Raw genomic sequence first — 22,670 nt, 5'->3', positions numbered from 1 at the left:
TTAGCTTAAGCATAAAGTAAGATGAACATTTTTGGACTATACTAAATATATGTGGCTTTTAAAACTATTGAAAATCAATAACATCTGCACTCAAGACAAGGCATCATAGAAAAACTAGTGGCAAATCACTAGTGATGGAAGACGGATGGTTCATTTATGACCAAAGACAAGTGGGTGGATTTAAATGTTGGTTGATCAAATATGTTAATTTTTGACTGTGACACCGACGTTCATTTCAAACATCCCCAGTTAGGTATAACATTGTGCTTGCAGAATTACAAACTGTATAAGAAAAAAGGAGTCATAAAAATATCTCACCCTGCCAGACGAAAACCATTGCTTGCGTTTCATCCATTATGTAGTTCCAGATAAATACCAAAATACTAGTATTCATAATAAGTAGTTGGATATTCTGTTTGATAAAAATTAACATTTAAACTATGCAGAGGCTTGCACAGAATATAGATAATTAAATTGGTAAAATACTGCCTTAAAAATTGTTTTCTACAGAGAGAGACAATATTTTACTGATTAACCTATCTTTTTTCTATAGGATATTAAGTCGACTACTGGTGAAATGAATGTATCATCAATTTCCAGTTTCGTTTGTGTTTGGTTTGTTCTAGTTAAAGAGTAGGGGATCATAATGAGAATGGATAATTTTTCAGATTTCATATTAGATTATATGGGAATGAACCTTTGAAAAGTTTGAACATTACTGTAAACCATTGTAAACTAAAACAGCTTTCTACTTACTTGTTGGTCGTAAGAACGGGCTGTCATTTCCGTCCAGAAACTTTTTGTTTACAGTTTTTTTTATTTTCTGAGTAACTTTTTCGAGTATTTGATAAGTCTGTAAAATCTATCTTTAAAGTCTATGAATAATATCCATGTTCCCTAAAATAATGATTTATAAGTGTATCATTTGAAAGTAAGGCTGGTGAAATAGCTAAGTTCTTTTAAAGGCCATTAAAAAATGAATGATTCATAGAAATTTTTAGAATGTTTTTAATTTAAACTTCATGGCTAATTGGATTCAAAACTTTAACAATTGAAATTAATATCCCTTATTTTAACAAATAAAGACCTTCCATATCGAAACAATTTACTTTGCAAGATACACTGTACAATATCCCACCACGTACAAATAATAAAAAAAAATTTCTCGTGGCGTCTAAAATAATTTTTAAATGAAAGAAAAATTTGCGAGGCAGTCTTTTTGTCAAAGCTGTGAATGTTGCTGCTCCCTGCTGTAGGATCAATAGAACACTTCTCCATGTGTGTATTTTCAGTGGACTACTTTTTATTTGAGTGTTTACTTGAGAGAGAATAACGGATATCATAGGATTTAAAACCAAGTCCGTGAGAAACAGAAAAATACATTATTTCAAAACACGTGAAACATGGAGCAGTATATGAAAATATTTTTCATTGTTTTCGCTTGACTGAAAGGTAAGAAAGATAAAACCGCTATAAGATATGCTATACAGTCTAATTATTTGATAGAAACCCTCAACCAGGGGCAATGAAATTCACAGTTTTGAAAGATGCATAATCATGGATTAGTTTATCTGCTAAGTACCAAGGAGCTGAGGAGAAGATTTACAAAGAAACAATGCACTTTCACTCTATAATTAATAGAGCCCCGCCCTAACACCAGAGCCTCTGACCCTGGGGATATGACATTCACGATTTTGGTAGAAGCACCCTTGTTCATCATAACTATGCATTTTGTTTGTGTATTTATACCCAGGAGAAGAGAACATTTTCAAAGAAATAATACACTTTTACTATATAATCTATAAAGCCTCCCCCCATTGCAGAACCCCTCACCCTGGGGCCACAAATTTCACAATTTTGGAAGAGGGACCCTTAATCATCATAAACATGCAAATAGTTTATCTGCTTTGTATAAGGGAGAGAGAAGATTTTCACTATATGATCAATAGAGCCCCACCCTCACTCCAGAACCCCTGAATCTGGGGCCATGAATTTCACAATTTTGGTATAGGACTCAATGCTTGTTATCATCATGCTAAAAGTTTGACTGCTTGATATCCAGGATTAAAGGAGAAGATATTTAAAGATTGCATTAATTTGATTGTTTTAGCCCCACCCTCGATCATGACTCAGGTGGCGAGGACCATGAAATTCATAATTTTTGTTCTCCTTTACCAATAGATGTTGTATGCCAAAATTGGTTGAAATTGGTCCAGTGGTTTCTGAGAAGAAGCTGAAAATGTTCTAAAGTTTACGACAGATACACGACACACGACGACAGACAAAAACAAATAACAATAGGTCGGTCACTTAGCGACTCAGGTGACCTAAACAAGGTAAGAATGTTTTCATATGATCTGATAAACATATGATTGAATTAAAAACTGCTACGCAGTGTTCAGGAAAAAAGTTCGAAAGAGGGAGTTGCAGAAACTCGCGATTATTCCCAACATCGAGAAGAACATTTCAATACCCAAGATGCATGAAGAATTATCTCTAAATATAGATACAGCTACATAGATGACTTTATTTATACGGCGGGTATGTCCAGCTTGTTATAAAAAAACACTGCACATTTTATGTTTATTGCATGCATAGTTTTTTCCTACATAGCAACCGACTAGCGACCTGTTGCTGGACTTTTTTTTTTAAATACATTTTTACATGTGTGTGTTACTGTCGCCATATTGTATGAGTAAGCTTAGAACGATAAAAAGCAACAATTGCCAATGCACCTCGCACGGCATTTTGAAAGATGTACTGTAGACAACGTTCGAAAATATTTTTCAATAAATAAAACCGTGTCCCATAATCGCCCTGCTGATGCTACATCCAAGACATTGCGCTGAGTCAATTCAATTTATTTGTTTCAAGTCAAATCTGAGCCACTATGTAACAGAACAAAAATGAAGCGAAATAGGTACATTTATGTAAAAATTAAATTATTTAAAACAATACTTTATTTTAAATGACATCGTTACTTAACTAAATAATAGCATTATGTCTTATTACTTTTACAGTGTATAATACTGTTGTATCAGAAAAAAATAGCATCGTTTTGTGTTATTTAAAATTCTTCTTTTTATCTGTTACATCTTTAAGGAAATTAACAAAAGAACTGCAACACACTTGTTAAGTACATCAATACCAACGACTCCTAGACTCACGGCTACAGGACGATCTTTATATATACACTTATCTTTGACAGCTTAAAACGCTATGGCTAAAAATAGAATTTAGAAATACATATTTATAATTTCATTATTAAGACAAATCAAATAAAGTAAATGTGAAAATTTTTCCAATTATATTTTTTTTTGTTTATTGACAGAATTGTTAGTTTTGTTTGCGAAAAAGGAAATGAAATTGATCAAATTGATTTATATTTTACATTACATACTAGTCATTAAAAGATATTTTTGTATCATTTATGCAAATAATAAATGAAATGAGTTCACCCTTTTGTTCCTTGGGTTAACATGCAGTTCTTTTTTATATCCTCTGCAGATATTGTTATGGCATTATGTGATGTTATAGGACTTAAAGAATTGATAACAAATCCTTCTCAAATGAAACAACACAAATTTAGTAATGATAAATGTTGTATACAGTCAAATGACACTAGATAACGTTTAAATGAGCTCTATACCGACCACGCATAAAAAAGTTGATTGTTGAGAACGTTTTAACTACCTACTAATATTATAAAATATATTATTAAACGTTTGTTGTGGTACAAATGAGGTTTTAATTATTCTGTGCCCTTTTCTACGCTTTCAGAGAACATCACATGTTCCCTCGCATATTTAACATACTGAAAAAATAGATAGGGATGCTTTCTCCTCCTAGGCACCTGATCTCACCTCTGGAATTTTCGGTCATCATTATTTTATGGCAAGTTGTTTACAAATGCATTGCTTGTATGGTTTTTTTAGATATCGATCACTGATATTGTAATTCCAGGTGGAGTGAAGACAATATCCTTGTTTCATCAATAACAGAATGAGAATGGAAGAAGCACACAAAATTTCCCCATTCCTTTACTAGTGCTCTATCTCATACGTCAGGAATGTGTTAATCATATTTTGCATTTGAATTACCTCTTTTCTAACACAACATCGTACAAGTTAATTAATGATGTTTCATTTTAAATGATTTAATTAAGTATACGTCTATATTAAACACTATTTTGAGAATATCAGGTACATACATTGTATAAATCTGTTAAACCTTCTTCACCATTGGTGCACATTGATAAATTAGTTGAAAGGCCTTCGTACATGTATATGTCATAGGCCATGAAGGGCAGATAAGTGTTGTAAAAGTTCTTCGTAATAGATTAACCGTGTAACGACAATGTATTCGATAAACCATGCAGTGCAAACGATATATGTAACGTGTAAAACAATGCAATTGTTTTCTATTAACTGCAATTGTAAAAGGAAATCGTGGCAACTATATTTTATGTAAAGATTAAATCATGATGAGTATTTTACATTCTCTATTTAACAGTAACCTCTACAGGACAAATGACTGAAAATACTGTTACACTTCCTTTTCAAGACAAACATTGCATGGATTTTCCGATCTAGTTCTGCATACTATGTAAGCATAAGCATAATTTAAATGATAACTTGTATCAAGGGGGAACATATCCAAATATTTATTTTGAATCTTTAAATATTTATTTGGATCTGCAAAAGAATGAAACGCAAGCAGGGCTTGTTTTTTCCTGCAGATAGGAAAAGTATTGTTTAATTAAGTAAGTGCCATGTAACTTATTCAAAGATGTTTGAAATGATTTCCATTTTATTTCCAGTTTTACAAGTCCCTCTGTTAAAGACTTGTTTGCTGCCCCCTGCTGTATGATCTTTATAACACATTTTTTTCAGTGGACTACTTTCTTTTAAATGTTGAAAATGTAGTATTATCCTATGATATAAAAAGACTTGGCCCTTCAGAATCAGATACAAAAAAGACAATAATTTCAAAGTTCATTAAACAGATGGAGCAATATATAAAAATATTTATCACTGTTTTAACTATAATGAAAGGTAAGAAATTTAAAACCCTCTCAAGTATAATATGTGTCCTTTTTGTGGACATGAGAGATTTTTTAAATTAGATTAATTTTCATTATTTACGTATTCATATAGTGATATATAAATTCCTTAAAATGTGATGAATGAATTACCTTCAAGTTTTACTTTTGCAATGTATGACGTTGTATGTAATTCATATGAATTCGTTGCCACGCACTTATTGTAACGGAATGATATTTCCATGTTTTTTATTGTAATGCAGAAACATGGATATAAATGAGTATTTCAAGACATAATACTTTTCAATAACAAAAGTTTTCTTTCTATCAAACATTCAATTTTTCTGCACAGTTGGTTGCTAAATGGACCATCCCGAATATAAAAAAAAAACAACAGGCTTCAGGGAATTTTAATTATTTATTCATGAATTATTCTAGCATACATTTACAATATGTTCAATATGAAAAAATTATATGTTTCATCGCGCAAATTCGCGAGAAGTTCCAGTCGCAAAATAAAATTACTCGCTTTTATTTCTATATTGCCGAAATACAAATAAAATCAACTGATCAACTATGTAGTTGCTAATCCATGTTCTCACAATTTGCCGTCTACGAGTCATTTCGCTTTTTTTGAGTACGTACGTAAAATAAATAACCTACAATAGTCACGGTATCGTAAAACAGAGGAGGAAAATCACTGATTTGTTTACATTGGATCCCTTTTGGATAGCGGACATAAGATCATGTATCTACTTTATGTCACCAATACGTGTCATCATATCTTGTTTTGGTACATTTTTTTTTATATCTTGAATGATGCTATTTCGTTGTTCATGCATTCCTCTTTCATCCTACTATCCATCATCAAACGTGCAAAATGTTACAAAATTTGGAAATGTAAAATTAAAAAGTGATGTGGATACGACATCTAGCGGCTAAAAGGCGAGTTTCTTATTTATGATTTATCATTAAAATTCTGTTTGGAAATTATTGTTATACAATGACATTTGATGTCAGAGTTGATGTCGTATACTGTGGCTAAGAATAAGGCTATATATCCAACAAAATAATTAAGCATCTTTTGCAAAGAAATGAGTCTTTAATATTGTCTTGGAATGATATGAAAGATTGTTACTCTATTATACTTGATGCACAGCACTCGCTTCTTTGTTTGATTAGGTAAGTGTCTTTTGGTCAAACAAGCTGCAGTTTAAAACAGTTTACAGATACATATACATTCAATGAGAGATGATTTATCCATTTTCAAATTCAAAAAATATTTTTATTTCAAAATTTAAAAAAGGTAATGTATAATTAAGTAACAGTGATTATTTTGATGAAATAAAAAATACATTAGAAGTCATGTCGGTTATCCTTCTCAAGTACAGCAAAAGTAAAACATGTATTACTTATATTTACATTTTTTCACTTACTTTAAAGAATAAAACGTTTAGGTAAAATTCAGGAAAAGGACCCCCCCCCCCAAAGTTTAAAAATATTAACTGGAAAATATTTTGCCAATACATTGATGGCAGTGAACTGATTGTCAGAAAGAACTATATCTTGTTTATTGATAAGTTTTCAATGATTGATGGAAAACAGTTAAAGCTGAAGTTTACATTTTTAATGTTAAACATTTGGAAAATATACATATTCAGTTTTAATCGTTGGAAAATTTTATAGTGATTTATGCAATGATTTTTTTTATGCAGGAACCTCCTGTTTTTCCTGCTTAGAATGGATTTCATCCCTTGATGGAAAATATCGGAAACATTGTTACTGGTTCGACCGTTCCCTTTCAGTGACGGCATTTGAAGCAGACGAGTTTTGCGCTCTAAGTGGAGGCCGTTTGGCGCCCTATATCGACAGTTACCAGTATAATTACCTCCTTGAGCTCCGACCACCTACAGCGTAAATCTGTTGTTCCCCCTTTTCGTTATCCTTGAATTTGTTTTTGAAAATATTCTTGTTTGTGTATGTGATTGATTATTTCCATGAGTTTATTTCATGAAAATAATATTTATATCTAATTTATATCTATCCTTTTTCATCATAATTGTAAATGTTTTGCTTTTAAATTGAAAAGCAAATGAACATGACATTTCATTGTGTGCACTTGAATGAACGCACATGTCTGTCGATTTTTTCCCCATTTAGTGCAAAAGTACATCATTTATTTGTAAGGGCAATTAATGTTTCATCATATATGATAAAAATTTTATTTCAAACAAATCAGTATTTTCTGTAGAATGTATTAATTTTCAGGGTTGACACATTTATAGGAACAATGGACATTGTAAAAGAGGACACCTGGGTAAACTTTGATAGCAGTAGTATCCCCGGAAATGAATTTTTATTTACGATGACAAATTATCCTTATGATCAACCTAATGGAGGCACCACTCAAAACTGCGCTGTAATTAATTCAAAATCTCTTTCGGGAGTATATGTCGAAAATCGAACAAGCGACGTATCGTGTCTCAATGACTACAAAACGACGGATATGTTGTGTTACAAGGAAGGTATGTTTGTATTTTTAAGATCCTTGCTCTCTCCTGTATAATAAGTATTCTCAGTAAAAAATAATTTTGAACCTGAAATCGCCTATACATTACTATTGTAAATATTAGCTACATTTAATCAACTCTTTGTATCTGAACTTGAAAGATTAAAGGTGCGATAGAATCAAGAGAAGAGGCCGATGGGCCACAGTGCTCACCTGAGTAACTATGGCCCTTCTTTTCTTCGTCAGCTTGCTTTTCTTGAGAAGATTATTAAAGATTTACCCTATATATTCCTATGTATAACTCTGGTTCTTCATTGTGACCCATCCTACCCCCGGGTTAAAGATTTGAGCAAACTTTAATCTATATTACCTGAGGATGCTTCCATATAAATATGATTGATCATGGCTTTGCTGTTTTTGAGAAGAATTTTAAAGATTTCTACCTTATACTTCCATGTAAAACTTTGATTGCCTATTGTGCCCCCACTCTACCTTCGCGGTCATGATTTGAACAAAATTGAATTTACACTACTTGAGGATGGTTCTGTATACAGTAAATACGACTAATCATGGCTTTGCTGTTTCTGGAGAAAGATTTCTCCTTTATATTCTAATGTTAAACGTTGTCCCCCAGATTTTTGCTCCAGCCTACCCGTACAGTTCAAGTTTTGAATAAACTCTAATCTACATTTATTTACCTGAGGATGATTCCATATTACATGTAATATGACTGATCACGTCTTTACTGTTCTTAAGCAGATTTTTAAAGATTGTTGCTATGTATTCCTGTGTAAGTCTTTGATCGCCCTTAGAGGCCCCATCCTATCTCTGAGGGACATAGTTTGAGAAAACTTGAATCTTCGGCTCAAATGAGATAAAAATATTTGAAATTATCTACATATATTATGAAAAGTGTCTTTATAAAAAAAAGGACATTACACAAAGAATGGGGGATTACAAGACGAGGACATTCCCCCGCTCTGAGACCATATAATTCTCAATTTAAAAGTTCATGGACAAGTTTTATTTTTAAATGAACTCTAACAATATGTATTATTGATTTCACTGAAATTTCACCTCCAAAAAGACAATGATAAACCATATCAGCGAACACAATTGCAGTGAATTCTTTTTTCAATGTTCTACAAAAATAACGACACATTAGTATATATGGTTGTTTAATAACTGGTTTCCTTGATAAAATCATATTCTTCTCAGTATATCACAATTATGGTATAGTTGACACTCATTCATATCTTCGGTAGCCTAGAGTTTCTGATCCACTCTAAACCTCACAGATTTCGGTGTATGTTTCTGATCCACTCCACACCTCACAGACTTTGGTGTATGTTTCTGATTCATTCCAAACCTCACAGACTTCGATGTATGTTTCTGATCAACTTCAAACCTCACAGACTTCGGTGTATGTTTCTAATCCACTCCAAACCTCACAGACTTCGATAAGTTTCTGATCTACTCCAAACCTCACAGATTTCGGTGAGTTTCCGATCCACTTCACACCTCACAGACTTCGGTGTATGCTTCTGATGCACTTCACACCTCACAGACTACGGTGTATGTTTCTGATCCACTCCACACCTCAAAGACTTCGGTGTATGTTTAAGAGCCACTCCACACCTTATAGACTTCTGTGTATGTTTCTGATCCATTCCACACCTCACTGACTTCGGTTTATGTTTCTGATCCACTCTAAACCATACAGACTTCGGTGAGTTTCTGATCCACTTCACACCTCACAGACTTCGGTATATGTTTCTGATCCACTCAAAACCTCACAGACTTCGGTGAGTTTCTGTTCCACTACAAACCTCACAGACTTCGGTGAGTATATGATCCACTCCAAACCTCACAGACTTCGGTGTATGTTTCTGATCGACTCCAAACCTCACGGACTTTGGTATATGTTTCTGATCGACTCCAAACATCACGGACTTCGGTATATGTTTCTGATCCACTCCACTCCTCACAGACTTCGGTGTATGTTTCTGATCCACTCCAAACCTTACAGACTTCGGTGTGTGTTTCTGATCCACTCCACACCACACAGACTTCGGTATATGTTTTTGATCCACTCCACACCTCACAGACTTCGGTGTATGTTTCTGATCCACTCCAAACCTCACAGACTTCGGTGTATGTTTCTAGCAATATTCGAATTTGTTCTGAAAGGTTGATTGTTTATGGACTCTTTTGGAATATTTTGTCCACTTGGCATGTATGCTCCAAAGCTATCTTTGCTTGTGTCTGTTCTAATTGTTTCATGACCATTTGTTTCATGACTATGTTCATGGGAAGGAAAAGCTCACAAACAATTTTATCATTCATTAAATGGCCATGTTGTCAAGCCGAACATTGCTATATTCTGTTTCTTTTAACTAATAAATGTAATAAATAACACTGAAACCTGATTACTGATTGATTATTTTTTGAGTAAGTAATCCAGAGAGAGAGAGAGAGAGAGAGAGAGGGAGGGAGAGAGAGAGAAAGAGAGATATTTAATCCACTGTTATTGAAAATCGTGAAAACAAATGTAGTTTAACATATCTCCATTTGCCATTCAGTGCAGCTCTATTTCCTCGATATACTTCACAAAAGTCTCGCCATAGTTACTGAAAATTTCTCGAGTCTCATAATTTGCTGTTCATCGAAAAATCAAGGTTTTGAACACATTAATAGGGGTAAATTTAGGCCAACTTCTGAAGAGCAACGGATCAGAAATACTTGGCCAGCGTATTCAGATGTCACACTGTTTTTTCTTTATATCAAATGACATAAGTGACATAGCCAACTCGCCAGAATTTGACATTGATTCTTCAATGAAATATGATAATATGATATCCTATCACAATAATGGGTGATTTTTTCTTATCAGAAGGAATAAAAAGTAAATACAGCTTCACCTGCTTGAACCAAAATCCTCAAAAATCCAGGATTAGATATACACGAATTCAAGTAAATCGTCTTTAAGATTTGATAGGGTTTTGAGGAAACATATGATTTTCCAGATTGGACTAGTCGTTGTTTATTTTGGAACTCTACAGCCGACAAGAAATACAGACAACACTGCTATTGGCTGACGTCCAAAACGTCCAATCATCAGACCACTTGGACCGTACTGGACGCCATGGACAAGTGTCGGTGTGAGGGTGGACAGCTAGCCCCTGTCATAGATGATGATCAGTTTTCCTTCATCACGAATCTTCTCAGTTCTGTTGCCAAGTGAGTATTTTATCCTCGGAATTTGTGAGTGATCAACTTCTAGAAAAGAAAAAAATATGTGTTTTTTTAAATAACAAAAATCTTGATAAACAAGATTCTTTATTTATTCCAAATGAATCTTCTTGGTAAATTAAATGAGTCTGTAATGGTGCTTTAAGACGCTGTGTCTCTTTTTAAAAAAAAGTCCATATATTGACTAATTCAATGCATTCTCAAAGTTCATGTTATTAATGTTACTTAATTCAAATTTCTTTTAAAGATATTTTCTTCTTTAAAAATATTTGAATTCCAAATCAGATCGTGAATAAAATGTTCGAAGTATTAAAATAGAGAGATTTAAAAGCTTGAATTTTAATGTACTAACCATATTCCAGGCTTGTTGTTAGTTTCCTTATTATCATCATCTGTCTATTTGTTTGCAAATCTTTGGTAGGGAAACATTTGTACCCTATAACTACATTTACCGAACCTACAGAATATAATTGTGCTGAAGAAAAAATATTCTTATTTTCTCCTTCACTCTGTTCATCCGAAAATAAAACATTTTTTTTTCTGAACCATAATTGAAAACAACTAAATTCAAAATAAACAAAACATTTATTAGTTATGAGTTATATACTCAGCCCTACACAAAATATTTCTTTGTTTGTTTTTGTTTGTTTGTTTGATTGTTTTGCTTGGTTTTGTTTTTGTTTTGTTTTTTCATTCTATAATGTACAATTTTAGATTTTATATACATGTATAAAGACTTCCGCAACAGATTCTGATAAAGAAATATTGATCTATATTTAAGATTTAATGTACAATTCTTAAGATATCCATTAATTTTACTTACAGTATATAATTCTGAAATCAATATCATCCTTTGAAAATATGAATTGTAGATGAAGGACAGCACTTATCATCTTCGTGAAAACTTAACATTCTACAACGATATGAAATGTAATAAAAAATATAAAAAATATAATATCAAAATAACAGTTAAAAAATTCAATGCGCTGATTTTCTTCAGACATTGTATTTTTTAGCTAAGTATGAACTCTAAATACCCAAGACATTTTACTCATATATTAAATTGCATATCTAATTCATACGCTTAAGAGAAAACATATCGAACACTCTACATATAAAATAGTTCACTTATGCTTATGAAAAGAAATTAATTAAAGTTTCATTGAATTGCAATAAAGATCAATCCTAGCACATTTAGGTAGAAAATTGACGTTTCAAGATCTAATTTCGGCCGATATTTTTTTCCTATTTATTTTCATAACGGAAAAAACAACATTTTTCCGCATCTCCCTCTTTTAAAATCAGAATTAACTTCATTAAAATCTTTAATTTCAGACCGTTTATGAATTTATTATTTTAGACACCCATGGTCATATGCTTATCTGTCTATTTTATTTGCTTAATTTGATAAATGTATACACATTTTACGTTTATTATAGAATGACTTCTGTGGCTTCTTCGCTATTCAGGTACAGAGAACTAGTGTACATTTAGAGGCAAACACTCAAGCGCGTGTACATGTATTACTGTCTTATGATAGCATAAATTATATCATTTAACGTCCCATTCGAGAATTTTTCACTTATAAAGAAAAAGGTAAGGGCTTCAAATTTAGACCTATCCTCGGTACTTAGGGCCATTGAGCAATGTATCTTTTGTATCTTACCAACGCCTTCTGTGACAAGGGACTTCGGTTGTTAAGGTTTCATCCGAAAGACCCGCGACTTCACTTCTTTCGCCGGACGCTTGGCGAAAGGGCAGTCACTGCCTATGTTTACGTTTTAGGTTTGACGAGGCACGACGAACGAGAATCGAACCCCGGCCTCCCGATCACGAAGCGAACACCCAACCACTAGGCTACCGTAACCTTCATTTATGATAATAAGTTGAACAATAACAAAGGTGATCACAATTATATGTAAAGACACGAACTGCCATTATGAACCTCAAAATAGAAATGCTCGATGAATGTTGATTGTTTTGGAGTTTTTTTGAAAAGGGTCATAGCTAATTTTATGCCTTTGCAAACATCAGCTCAACAGATATAAATACGGGGCTGTGGCTTGGTTCTCATAACATTAAAGGTACCCCTATGAACTGGAATGGTGATCCTATGGAGGCTACTACAACCATTACCGCTCCCTCAGGGGATTTGTGTTTTCTGACCACGACGGGTGGAAATCAGACCTGGGGACCATGTAGTTACACAGACCCATCTAGGGTCTCTGGAGCTCTCTGTTATAAGGAGGGTGAGTATAAATATTTCTAGGTACAATACCAAAGCTGAAAATTTTATATTTTATATGCGTGGGAACATCTGACGTTTTATAACAGTGTTAAAGAGGCACAGGATGGAAAAAAACTAACACAATAACAAACACTAAGGAAGTATTGCGACTTGAAATACATTTTATAGCATCAGTAGGTCATCAAAACGTTCTAACCAGTAACAAAATGGCTATAAGTGGTTTGTAAAATTTTTTTAATCTGACTAAAGCTAGACCTCTATTTACGCTATTGCATAGAGCCTCTTTGCGATAGCGTAAATAGAGACCTAGCTTTAGTCAGATTGAAATTTTGTAATTCAATAATCACAGGCAAACATTTTGACTACAACCGATATTTATCATTCTTAAAGTCCACAAAGCTTAGTAAATTGTGTGTTGTCTCATTTTGTGAAGGATTTGTTATCGATACTATGAATCCCACAACACGAAGTAATGCTACCACAACGTCGGTAGAGGAAATCAAAAAGGAACTACATGTAAACCCACAAAACACTAATGGTGAATATTTCATTTTTATTTGATTAAAAGATAAATATTTTTTTTCATATGATGTATAAATTTAAAGAATATCATTTAACCAATTTCATTTCTTCATTTTCGGAACGATCACAAATAGTTCCGTATACAAAAGTCACAAAAATAGTTCCATACCAAATTGGTTTGATTAATTATCTTGTTTTTTATCTTGTATTTTAAATACAGGTATTTATTTCAAAATTTTATTTTCAGCGTTTAAGCTGACAAAGATAAGTGTGTATGAGGATCGTCCTGTAGCTGTGAGTATGGGGGCCGTTGGTATTGCTGTGCTTGTATCTGTATTTGTTTTCATTATCTTGTTGGACTGTCAACGAAAGGGGAAGCTCTCCTCCAAACAAAAGACAACAAAAATTGAAACTATGAAATAAACTGCATGGAGCAAAATCAGTGTGCTATTCAGTAAGGATAAAGATGAATTTATGTGATTCCTTGGAAAGAGTTATGGATCTGTACATATTTAAAAAAACGTATTCATTTTTTCAATAATTTTATTTTATTGTCTTGTTGCAGGCACGTAGAAGAAGGGGATGCCCCCCCCCCTTTTATCTGAACATAACTTTTTACTGTTGTACTGTTGAAAACGTTCAATGAAAGTCTGGTCCCCCACTTTTTGTGCAGGATCGTTAAATCATTGTAATATGGTAATATATTTGATAATATCTGGTTATGAAAAAAAGTTGGAACCCCCTCCTCTTCCTCCACCCTACCATAACGAAATACATGTAGGATTTTGGAGTTCTGGAATTTACCACAAAAAAAATTTGTCAAAAGACTATTTTCAGGTAAGTTGTCAAATAATTTTTTTTTGTCAAAAACGATACTACTACTTGCCTGAGTTGGTTGCGTTAATACAAAGTACAATTCCTGATAGGAACAACATTTTCATGTTTTCCTTATAAACAAAATGATTTTTTTATAATCACTATTTTATTTATTTTGATGTTCTACACATGCTTAAATGTTCATTTTACTTAAACGGGAATCATTCTTGGATCAAAATAAGATTTTTTGTCTAGTGTGAGCATTGTGTAGGTTTATTTTTAATACATCCGATATATTTTATAAATGTCCTTAAATTACAGGCACGAATACCTGGTAGTTAATTCCCTTAGATAAACCATACCTACTTACCACTTTCCTAAAAGAAATATTACCTGAAATTCAATATATGTTTAGCAGATATCAGCTTAATTTCACCATATGACATGAACCATTTCCTCAGAGTTCAATTTGACTATTGTGGTATAGAACTCATTAAAACCAAAGGAAAAATTTGAATATTTTTCCGTCTCAGCTTTACCTAGACCCTGCAATCACCACTCAAGGCACACTATAACAAATGGCTTATCATATACAAATTGCCATTTTTCTCTGTAGACTTCTTGATATAATATTTAAGAATTCGCAGAGACTTGCTAAGCCATTGATTAATTGCTCTTCTCTGCATTGAGTCAAGGATTAAAAAAAGGCTACGATACATAAATTATTCTTTTGAGCTTCAGTTGAAGAATAAAGTAGGATGAAAATTTTGGGGTCTGCTTAATATATGGCTTTTCAAAGTATTGGAGATCAATAACATTAGCACAAAAATTAAAATAGTCAAGAAAAGGCGTTGTAGAAAATACAGTGGTGAACAGTTGTGATGGTCGATATAAGGTAATAATAATAATAATTATTATATATATATATATATATAGCCGTAATGAGAATAGTGAAAGAGAACTACTTTATAAATCTATTCTCACCAAAACTGAACAAACATTAATTTTTTGATAAGTTCATGTCTTTCTTGTATAATTAATTTCTTAAATACTTTGTTTATTGAGACTGAGAAAATCATGATTTATTGTCCAATTCAATTTTCCCGAACTTTTACGTTATACTATGACGTCACGGATTTATTCCTTCCCTGCAAAGACACTCATGACGTCATAACGTCATAGTTAACGTTACCAAGCAAAACAAATCAGTTCAAAGTATGTACACCTGAAGAAGGATTGTTAAATCCAGAAAGCGCTTGTGTTAAATGAAATTTGGAAACTGTGAATTTTCTTTTTCTTTTATGATTATATATATATATATATATATATATATATATATATATATATATATATATATATATATATATATATATATATATATATATATATATATGTTAGAGTAAATATGTGTAATCAGGAATTTCATGTATTTTCTGAATTTTAGGAAATACATGAAATTCCTATTCTGCGTAAGAAATACGTGTATTTACTGTTTTCAGTTAGGAAATACATGTATTTACTGAATTTTGCAATACTTTTTACACGTATTTACTGACTGTGATAAAGATGCACAGTTTATTCAATATTTACCTTACCAACTTCAACCCAGTGAGTAGCGTTCAATAATTTGCTGTACATATAACAGTCTTTAAATGATCCACTTTTCATTTAACATGGTTGATGATAAGAAGATGCTTTTCACCGAGCTCTTAACTTGGTATCAAAATGATATTTCTCAATCTGTCAAACTTAATTGATTGCGAAAAAATACATTAAGGAGGAATGCTACACCAAATTTTTATTTAATGAATGTTTAAGACATCCCTCTTGAAATATTGTTTAAGCTTTGAATAGTTCTGAGTCATTTAATCGAATTGTTTTTATGTTGTATTTTTCAGAGAAAATGTTAAAAAAAATGTGTGAATTAATTTAAATGCTTGAGGAGTTTTGTAATAAATGCATAAAATGATTGTAAAATAATACATGTCAAGAAGAGTTGAGAAAACATTTTCAATTTTATGTTATTTATAAAAATAAGATACATTATTTGTGAATATATTTTAAACCTAATGATAAAAGCAACCTGAACTAGATGTGTCAAGGTGACACGAATGCCCTGGATTTTCTGGAATCGGTTGACTATACCACAACATACTTTAACTGTGTAAAATGGTCATCACATAAACACAAAATTAATTTTATAAAATATATTTTTATTTAAAAAGCTAAAATTGCTTACTGACTTTTCTTCACGTTTTATGAGATACTCACACTATGCTACTATGCATTTATTAACAGCGAATTTAAAACCAGTAGGCATCTTATTTACAAATTAAACAATTTTATACTGTTTATTGAAAAATGCAAAAAAAAAAAAAAAAAAAAAAAAAAAAAATCATGAAACACACCGTACATAAAATGTAATGGAGCTAATGTCAGTATTTCAATGATACTTTTTCAATGATGATACCTTAATTGAAAGCATTTCTCCTTAAATGGAATTTTAGAAAGACAGTGCACCGAGTCTTGTACAAAATCAAATTTAATCTATGACGAATGTCAGCTTTTAGAAAAAATCTTTTAAGGTGCTGTTTTAAAAGCAAGCATACTTGTATTTGAACACTCATTGAATATTTCAAAACAAATGTATAGTCATCCTATTTAGTTCAGTAAAAACGTGTAAAACTGGCTAAAATTTTCAGTAAATACATGAATTTTCTGGTCTATTCAGTAATTACATGTATTTCTGAAAACAGCCAGTAAATGCAACATCAATTATGATAATAATTGAATTTATGTATTAAATGCGAGTATTTTCATGTGTGTAACATCTTCATGTATAAAATGCGTTCTTAGATCCACGCCTGTTGGCTGTAAGACAAACATTTACTAGCCAATGGTTTAATGGAATAGGGTCACGTGGTCAGCGGTGCGGATCAGAGCTCAGAACAGTTGTATTTTGATATCCGCACGCTGACTACTGTGTTTACGAAGCACGTGTAATTTGAAGGCCCGCCACTACCCCCTGCAAGCCTACCTCTTTAGTTAATTTTAATGTATCATATGAAATTTTTCTTGGCCAATTTTGTTTGTATGTGCCATCTTTTTGCTATATTTTTCTTAAAAGGTTTGATTTTCTTGTTTTATATGTACTTTTTCTATTCATTTTTTGGGGATCAGACAATTTCATATTTTGCGTAACTTAAATTCAGAGCTTGTGAGTCTGATCACCTATTTGTATGTAAAATGATTTACAGTGACATCGTCATTTGAATAAATGACATTATTCATCTCTTTGAATGTGTTCTAGTCAATTATAAATTTCTAAGCAAAAAACCAGCTGCGGTAAGCCTAATAAGCATTAGAAAACATAAATGTTTAGGAAATTCATGAAATTCCTGATTTCACATATTTACTGTAACATGTATATATGTATATATATATATATATATATATATATATATATATATATATATATATATATATATATATATATATATATATATATATATATATATATATATATATATATATATATATATATATATATATATATATATAGAAAGAAAGAAAGAAAGAAAGAAGGAAAGAAAGAATAGATCCTAACAGTACAGCTGAAAGTATATTGTGTGAATCTTACTCAATAGTCATTTAAACTTCATCGATAGTTTTTCTAACTTGTTTTCTGCTCAAGTAACATTTCCAAACATATTTTTAAAGTAAATATATAACACAGTCAAGTCTCAATTGCACCAAATATTGAAATTTAATGATTCAGTTTAAAAATAAAAACATTTCATCATGAAAGAAGACTACTTTAGCATTATGTACTCATGGTTTATTTATGGCCAAAGAATATTTGCATTTCAATGTTGCGTGAGCAAATGATAATAAATTTTGGCTGTGGCATCGACGTTCATTTCAAACATTCCTGATTATGTAACGTGGCGTTCGGAGAATTGAAAAAAATCTCACTGTCAGACGAGTATTTATCGTAAAGTATCTGTAAAATTTATCTTTGTAATGAGTAACTTGAACGAGTATTTTTCGTGAAATATCTGTAAAATTTATTCTTGTTGTGAGTTACTTGTACGAGTATTTATCGTGAAGTATTTGTAAAATTTATATTTAAAGTCTATGAATAAATATACACTTTACACGTTTTCTAAAATAATATTTTATAAGTCTGTCATTTGAATGTAAAGCTAATGAAATAGCTAAGTTCTTAAAGGTCATAAGAAATGAATGATTTATCGGATTTTTAGAATGTTTTTAATTAAAACTTCATTGCTGATTAGATTCAAACTTCAAAAGTTGAAATTAATTTCCTTTATTGTTGACAACAAAGGCCTTCCAGATCGAAACAATTGACTATGCAAGATCTACAATATCCTACCATGTATACATAATAGAAAAAAATATCTCGTGGCGTCTTAAATAATTTCCAATAATTTTCGATTGACAGAAAAGTTTTACTAGACAGTTTTTTTTTTTGTGAGAGCTGTGACTGTTGCAGTTCCCTGCTGTATGATCAATATAATACTTCTCCGTGAACAAGTTCTTATTTGTTTTTGTTTTTTTTTGGTTTTTTTTTTTTTTTCAGTGGACAACTTCTTATCTGAGTGTTTATTATTTGAGAGAGAATTACCGGTATCATATGATTTAAAACGGAGTCCTTGAGAAACATTATTTCAAAAGCACTTGAAACAGATGGAGCAATATATGAAAATATTTATCACTGTTTTCGCTTTACTGAAAGGTAAGAAAGATAAATTCGCTATCAGATGCTATAAAGTCTAGTTATTTGAGTATATATTTTATGTATTGACAAACATGGTAAAATTCCTAACAAATTCTCTCCAATTTTGAATTTTATTCACAGTTTACATACAATTCATATTCATTGCCGCTTTTGTGTCGGAATGATATATTCATATTCAAATGCGAGGATATGGAAATAACTTATAACTCTGCAATAATTTATATACGTGTGTATATAGAGGATATTCAATGTTTTGTTGTTGGATATGGAATTTTTTTCAAGAATGGGACAGAATTTTTTGATATTCTCAGAAGTGCAAAGCACGAGTGAAAATATAGAAAATAATCCTGTTTCATGAGTGAAATAAATTCCATATCCAACTACAAAACATCGAATTTTCTGTCTATTACATTTTTTTTATTTTCGCGTTGCCTCTGTCTTTTTTAGCACAATGTCATACGCTGTGACATCATAGTTGAGCGGTTGAGATGTCATAGCTTAGCAATTGTCAGATTGAAAGGGTATTGTAACATTGATTTTAGCAACATATTTGGGAAGAAATTGGCAGTTTTATTCTCTATCAAGATGGTTTAGTTACGATCTCTATCTTATGTCAGACCAGAAATTATTTTTTTTACTTTGATATCTTTTCACACTGTGGGAGAATATCACTTTGGTATCCTAATACACTATAAATAAATCTCAGTATTTCACTGTTGAAAATTCATTTTATCATGGTAATCAAATTGAAATTTCTCTAAATATAATCAAGAACACTTAGTTTTAATCAAAAAAATATTTTCAATATAAAATCAGCTTATATACAAGGTTAAATTCATTTATTTATTGTTTCTTTTTTGTGAAAGAATAACAAAAAGAAACAATAAATAAATGAATTTGCACAAATTCATTGAGTAATTTTGGGACAATTAAATATGCTTTAATTACTTTAATATACTTTAGATACTTTAATTTGCCAAGTACAATCTCGTTTGTTTGTATTACGGTTGTCAACGAGTAACTCCTTACCCTGGTACTCGTCGATAGATCCGAGTATTGACTTATAAAATCGATATTCGAGTACTTGGGAAAAAACCATGTAGTATTTCTTATTTTCATCGTAATTTGTCGAGCACATTCTCATTTCAGAGCTTATCGTACTGTTTTATCACTATTTCGTACTCTGTCATGTTTTGACATCAATGAAATCATTAGCACCTTGGTTAGTGGTGGCACATTTTTTTAATGGCTAGGGACACATCATAAGTTGAATTCAAAGTTCAAATCTATTCAATAAAAAAGCATGTACTCTTTTAGTGGTACATGTAACCTCTAATTATTTTCATTTTCCCCAAAGGCAAATTGTTCCAAGACGAAAAGTATTGATCAACAAATCACAGTTGCTTACTTAAAGGGTAAAATCACATACGGATAATCTTTAATATTACTTTATAATGGCCTAATATACTGTTAAGAACACTTCAGATTAATTACAAACTAAGTATTACACGGAGATTTCAGTTTATTCAAAATAATAAACCGAAGAGAAGATCCTGATCATTCAAAGCACAAAAGTATTATTATATAAAACTCTTCAGAATCAGAGAAATGAGGTCCTTAAGGTGATTTTTCATTAAATTTAAATATCTTGGAAAAGTATACTTGTTTGTCTGGGGAATGTATGATAATCTGATGTGGTTTTTGTGATTCGAGGTGTGAATAAAGCGTAAAATGTGTTCGTAGGCTTAGCTAAACCTTCAGTTTTCCTGCTGTAATTTATTAAAAGGTAAGGATGTCTCCACATGATCTGATAAACATGTGATTGACTTTTAAAGAACTGCTATGTCCGTGTTCAGGAAACAATTTAAAATTTAATTTATTCTTTTACTTTTAAAAAATCCAGAATGTTAAAAATATTTTATTGCGTCATTGTGATCGATAATAATTTAAATTAAATTTCATTATAGATTGCACCTTGTGTTTAACTTTACCATAAGAATGACATATGACCACACGAATCAATTGATTACTACAAAGACTTCTTAAGTATAGGTGTCAAGCAATAAAATTATCAATGCATGTATCTATGTCAATCTTAAGCAGATTGTTGATCTTCGATAACTAGTTTTAAATGTTTTTCAGCATTTAACATTTATGTCAACATTAACATAGTTATTCAATAGATGATACAATGCTCTGAATTCCCTCAACTGCGTTCTAACGTTTCGGTGACATACATTTAAGAAAAAGTTAAAGATAACAAACATTGATCAATCTCATAAATTCTAAAAAAAAATATAAATGTAGAACAGGGCAAAAACACTATGGGTGGGATCAATTGCCTAGAAGTTAGCATACCTAGTTGACTTGTCCTACCCGACATTAGCCCTTTCTATTGATTATGCAGGTAAAAGGAATAATCCAGTCAAAATCAGTAGAACCGTGGCCTAACAAGATCTCAGTCTAAATTCGATCCAGCGAAGGTATGTGTTTTCAAACAATCATAATAACTACATGTAAATAATTTGCGAATTTTTGAGTTTTAAAGAGACTGTTGACATCAACTTATTTGTCAGTAGGGCGTCTTGGTTTAAGATTACAGAACATGATCTTGCAGATCGAATAAGTACATGTATGTTGATAGCTGACATATGAATAAAAATAAATATTGCTATTTTGATAAAAAATATTTAGTCCTCTTTTTTCTCACGTAGAAATATTTGAATAAATTCTGCTTCATAAGAATACAAAACCTGCAGATCAATTATGCATAGTAGACAACTTTTAAAAAGTTCAATGTCAAAGTATGGTGAGTTATGTCATAAAATAAAGAACAAATTCACCTTTACAACCAAAGAATATTCTTCAGTCTGTGAAAAGCAAAGAGTCAATAATTTTTAACTATTTTTGCTGCATTTTCTTCATGTGATGTGAAAGTTGTTTTTTCCCGTACTAGAAAAATATTTTTACCTAACTATGTCTTCTTCGTTATTCGCTGTTTGATAATAAAGTTAGACTTCCCTTTCGAGATTGCTACAGTTAATCAATAACATGGTGGACTTCAGTTTCACTGTAAATTTTAAAATACTGAATGGCAAAGAAGAAGTTACAGTTTAGGCTTTAATGTGCCCTAAAAATTGAATGTTTTCAAAAAGTATTGAAATTGACATAAATATGAGTTGAGTATATGAGTATGATAATTCCTGAAAGAATATGGCATGAAGGAGAACCATTCTGGAAATATGACCCCACTTATTTCATATTTTCTAAAGTTTTAAGCAGAAAAAGCCTAAAAATGACTCGTTTCATAGGAGATTTTCCTTGAGAAAATAGTGTCCACAGTCATCGCCCGAATTAATATTCGGATATGTTGTGTAATATTCTTTGAAAAATTACACTTTTCAAAATCTTTGTAGGCGATGCATGTAATATATATTATTTGAAAGAAAATTTCACTAAAATTGATGTCTTCTGCAACTTCTTAGGAAAATACGGGAAAATGCACATGTTTATGACGTCG

The 22,670-nt window shown here is 31.5% G+C and overlaps 1 protein-coding gene across 1 annotated transcript; it reads left to right on the top strand.

The window, feature by feature from the left end:
• The first annotated feature begins 6,406 nt into the window (after positions 1–6,406).
• LOC133186955 (uncharacterized) lies at positions 6,407–13,995 on the top strand. Its single transcript, XM_061322338.1, has 7 exons — positions 6,407–6,437; positions 6,757–6,955; positions 7,310–7,566; positions 10,577–10,790; positions 12,837–13,051; positions 13,484–13,588; positions 13,820–13,995. The coding sequence occupies exons 1-7, from the start codon at positions 6,407–6,409 to the stop codon at positions 13,993–13,995; spliced, it is 1,197 nt and encodes a 398-aa protein (XP_061178322.1).
• The last annotated feature ends 8,675 nt before the right edge of the window (positions 13,996–22,670 follow it).

Source organism: Saccostrea echinata, unplaced genomic scaffold (genome assembly GCF_033153115.1).
Source record: "Saccostrea echinata isolate AGI-Se365-2 ecotype Australia unplaced genomic scaffold, CSIRO_AGI_Sech_v1 ptg000014l, whole genome shotgun sequence".
NCBI classification, from domain to species: domain Eukaryota; kingdom Metazoa; phylum Mollusca; class Bivalvia; order Ostreida; family Ostreidae; genus Saccostrea; species Saccostrea echinata.
Note: the sequence above shows the minus strand (reverse complement) of the source record. Positions and strands in the feature narration are given on the sequence as shown.